The 4,178-nt window shown below is 51.2% G+C and overlaps 1 protein-coding gene across 2 annotated transcripts; it reads left to right on the forward strand.

Moving 5' to 3' along the window:
- The first annotated feature begins 583 nt into the window (after window positions 1-583).
- Window positions 584-4,178, forward strand: LOC105693356. 2 transcript variants are annotated; one of them, XM_048660110.1, is made up of 4 exons: window positions 584-1,637; window positions 1,726-2,679; window positions 3,012-3,440; window positions 3,532-4,178. In XM_048660110.1, the coding sequence occupies exons 2-4, from the start codon at window positions 2,384-2,386 to the stop codon at window positions 3,845-3,847; spliced, it is 1,041 nt and encodes a 346-aa protein (XP_048516067.1). In that variant the 5' UTR covers window positions 584-1,637; window positions 1,726-2,383; the 3' UTR covers window positions 3,848-4,178. The 2 variants fall into 2 exon arrangements, with proteins under 2 accessions (XP_048516067.1, XP_012268626.2); XM_012413203.3 differs by having other exon boundaries at window positions 584-2,679.

Here is a 4,178-nt window from a genome sequence, read left to right on the forward strand (position 1 = left end):
CCTAAATTAACATCGGACCAAACTGTAGTAAAAGATCTCCTCCCTCTCCGATACTCGACTGCTCACTCGCTCACACGCCCACTCCCTCTGCGTTCGCTATCTCTTTCTATTTTACCGCACAGGGTGTGACAAAAGTCCGGAAACAGTACGTGAAACGAAGAAGAAGCCACTTGCAAAACAAACGTTGGCCGAAACTTATAGGGTTTCCGAATATAAATCTGATAATAGTGAGGATTTGGTCTTGGCTCGAGGCCTATAACCGTCTCACCGCGATGAAATCGACATTCCGAAGCGAGGACCCGCGTTTTTACCACTCGTACGCCAAATCTCGTCAGTCGTTGAATCGTACGGTTGATTCTTCGTTCGAACCACTCGATGTTTCGGACGGATGATTGCAATATATATATACGTTCAACATACATCCGCAATAGCGTATTTTGAACGGGCTTTTCGCCGTACATATCAATTATGTACTCGTTACATGTACGTACGATCCTTCGATCCGCCGCGTGTATCATCTCCCTCGTTCTTTGAACCACTGTCCACCCACGCAGGTCGAGCCGCGAATAGGTAGGTATACATTTGCGTATTATCCGGCGAAGCTATAGCAACTGTCGCTACGTCGATATTGCAAATGCGAATAGTGTACGCGTGGCTCGTACAATAGCGATTCTTCGACACCGCGTAAATGATCATCGTTGTACCTATACTCTCGATGCTACTCTGGTCCAAATAATACCGCCTCTGCGGATCAAAGGTGCCCTTCGACGGCTAATCGAGATCGCATCGCGCGTCCGCCGGCGAACACGTACGCTGAGTCGATGAGCGGAATGACGAGAATTTAACGGACTGTGATACGCGTTGACGAAATTCGAGCAATCGCCCAACGCCCCGATTATTTTGTACAGCCACGGGTATGACTCCCACGAGCAGAGTCATCCTTGACCCATTGACCCCTCGCGCACACCGAGCGCGAGTCGCGCCCGTACGGGACTCCGATGATACGGCGATCCACACCCTACCAGTCCGTATACTTACTCGACTACTGTTGTTTTCCCGCTTTTTTGCGGATCAGAGGGATTGGTTTGAAGCGATCGCATTCGAGTTCAAACAGCCTTTGCTCTTACGCGATCACTGACCGACCGGATCGGAAGATTGAAGGATATCGTAGTTTTGACGTTGCGGCTGGCCGCCTCGCCCAGGTCCGCACGGTGCACCTCTCGAGTCGGGAGATCGCGATGAGCCTTGCCTCGTCGAGGCGAAGCTTCGTGGCCACGTTCTAGGTTCGCGCTCTGTAACGGCGAGCCGAGGCGAAGGCGTTCGCGGAGATATCGATTGACGCCTGTGCAGTAAACGAGAAGCATCTGTAAAGCGGAACTCGACGAAACTCTACGAAGGAGGACGAATTGACGTGATTATTCGTCAGCGTTCGTCGTCAGCGGGATAACGTCGACGGGTGCACATGTGAATAACCGCCGGCATACCTGGAATTGACGAGTTACCGCTGCGTATCGTGTACACCGATATGCCAACTGACGTGTAGTGTACCGGGGGTGCGAGTACAGGTGAAGGTGTGCTGCTGGTTCAGGTGGTGCAGCGATTGAACGAGCGGGTGGGATCAGTTCTGCGCGTGGCAGGTTCATTCCCTTTCGCTTCTTCTTTTCCGGGTATACGGAACAAAAATAACATATCGGGGCTGAGTATCCCTTTTGGCTTCTCTTTCAGCCTCAAGGGCCCTCGAAGGCGAAGCGGAATAACTTCTGTACCACTACCCCTGAAAAATCGAATGTGCCGCAGATTTTGCAGGGAGAAATTAGCAAAGTTGCAATCTATGCCGACACAGAATATTCGTCGGTTCTCGTACTGTGGTGCAAACTTTTCTCTACACACTTAATGTTTCGACCCTTCCGTATCAATCACTACCTATTTCAAGGAGTTACACGCGACAAAAGATGTGCGACGCGTCGTCAATTGTGGAAGGGAGACGATCCTTCGTGTAATCGATGATACACGTGAAACACATCGGACCGGTTGATTTCACCGAAATAATTTGACGAAGCCCCTGTTCGCAATCGTCGTCGACCGTACCTTCGACCTAGAGCAAAGTCGTCCACCGCCGTTCGGACCGGGTGATCGCAACTCGTTGAGTTCCAGCCCCTGGAACTTGGAGGTATACGCTTCCGAGTCCCATAACCGGAGGATACATTCGACAATCGTATGGTGAACTGTAGTGCGGGATGTGGAACAATTACCGTATGACGAGAAAATCGAGTTCATAGTACGGGACGTGAATGTATCTAGTGAAAGACCGAGTATAAGATCGAATCCATCGAGAAAAATTCATAGGGCAAGTGATCTGGAATACGTGGATACAACTTGAGAAATGTCGGAAGGGGAAGCTAACGATAAAGCGGCGTCAGCAGCGTCGCCGTCCCCTGCAGCCAATAATTCCGCAGTGACGATTGTTTTACATACGCCGATTCCACAAGTAGCTAGCAGGATGCTGCGATCCCCGAGTCACGAGAGCGTCACCACGGATCTGTCGTTATTCAGCGTGTCTTCCATAGCGAGTGACGCCAGAGGGAATCGACTGGTTCCTTTCAAATCCTACAGCGACTGTCAGCTAGCGAGCAGAGGCCCGTCGCCGAACCCGGATACACGTCAGATTCAAGGCAACAGGTGACAACAGTCGCACCTATTCGATAGCGACGCGATAATCATTACGTACCGTATGAAAATGGATTCTTTCGCACTTACATTCGCGAGGTTCACCCAACGAACGTTAGACATGAACTTGTTCCCGATATTCGCACAGTTTCCATCGGTGAAATATTTCATTTTTCATTCGCAGCACTCGTCCTAATTAATAAACGACGCGCGACCGTTCGTTCGATCTTTCGCTTTCCTCAACAGACGCCAGTTCCAAGTTCCGCTATCTCGTGGAATCCCGAAACTGGACAGTGAGTTTCTCCCGTACGATAATCACCGCTCTTGTTGACCTCTGCTTACAGACCAGCCGAAATTCCAGAAATTCTTTGGTTCGAGGAGGAGACGGAGTTGATCCACAGTTGCGGCGCACTTTCATCGGCACTCGGGCGGCTGAAGAGCTTCAGCGACAGCGATGTTTTCCAGCTTCCCATTTCGGACACCCGATACTCCCAGAAGCTGAGATCGGCCGTGTCAGCCCTCGCCCTGGACACCGCTCACCGAAACGGTCTGCTCTTGGAACACACGAGGTTGGACCACGCGTCGAGATCTTGCAGTACTTGGGTGGCGGTCGGGGATGTCGGCACAACGTCTCAGCTCCCCAGTCCCCACGGTGGTGCGGTTCAGCCAGAGCCGCCCGCCTCCTGCAATCAGCCGACGCAGATGCCGTTCACCGCCGCTGACCTGGTCAGATCCGTCAACAAGAAGGTCCGGCAGAACTACATCCGTCGAAGGTTCGTCGCACTCGAAATTCCCGCCGCCTATCGCTGATCCATTCGTTGCGAAAACTTGGGAAATTTTCTTCATCGCTCATATTTTCGACAGGCTGACGACGACGTACAGGGCATTGGAACGTCTGTCGCAAAGTGAGTTCAATTTGGACAGGCTGGAAGCCGCGGCATCGGCGGCGCAGTCGACCACCGGCGCTACCCTCTCCGTACCTGGCGCCTCGGCATCTTCGAGTTCGACGGTGACGACGTCTGGCAAAGATAAAAATCTACCGCTAACGGTTAGGGATGTAGAAAGGGAACGCGGCAGACAGCTTTCCAAGTACGAGAGAAACATGATGATATTCAATTGGCTCCATACCCTCGACGACACGGCTGACCCCGTTCCGAATCTCGATGAAATTACTGCGTAAATGATGCATAAACAGCGGCCTCCGGTCATCAGTTTTGCACATTTGGCGTCCCCCGCGGTTACCGCCTCGTACGTACTACGTACATGCGTACGATCACCCATCGCGGTACTCTCAATCTCTCGTATTATCAGTTTTTACATTTTATTCTGTTCTACGTTTACTCTGTCGTATGTTAAACTTACCTCACGTATGCGCAAATTCGCATCTACCGGGAAAGGTAGTAATTGTTTCTGTATTTGTATATACATACCTCAAGGATCTAGATTCCATGCCGTATCCTATGTCAGCTTTTATAGTGTACCGATCTCAATACAGGCTGCACTGATCGTTC

The sequence above is a fragment of the Athalia rosae genome, chromosome 1, assembly GCF_917208135.1.
Source record: "Athalia rosae chromosome 1, iyAthRosa1.1, whole genome shotgun sequence".
NCBI classification, from domain to species: Eukaryota; Metazoa; Arthropoda; class Insecta; order Hymenoptera; family Athaliidae; genus Athalia; species Athalia rosae.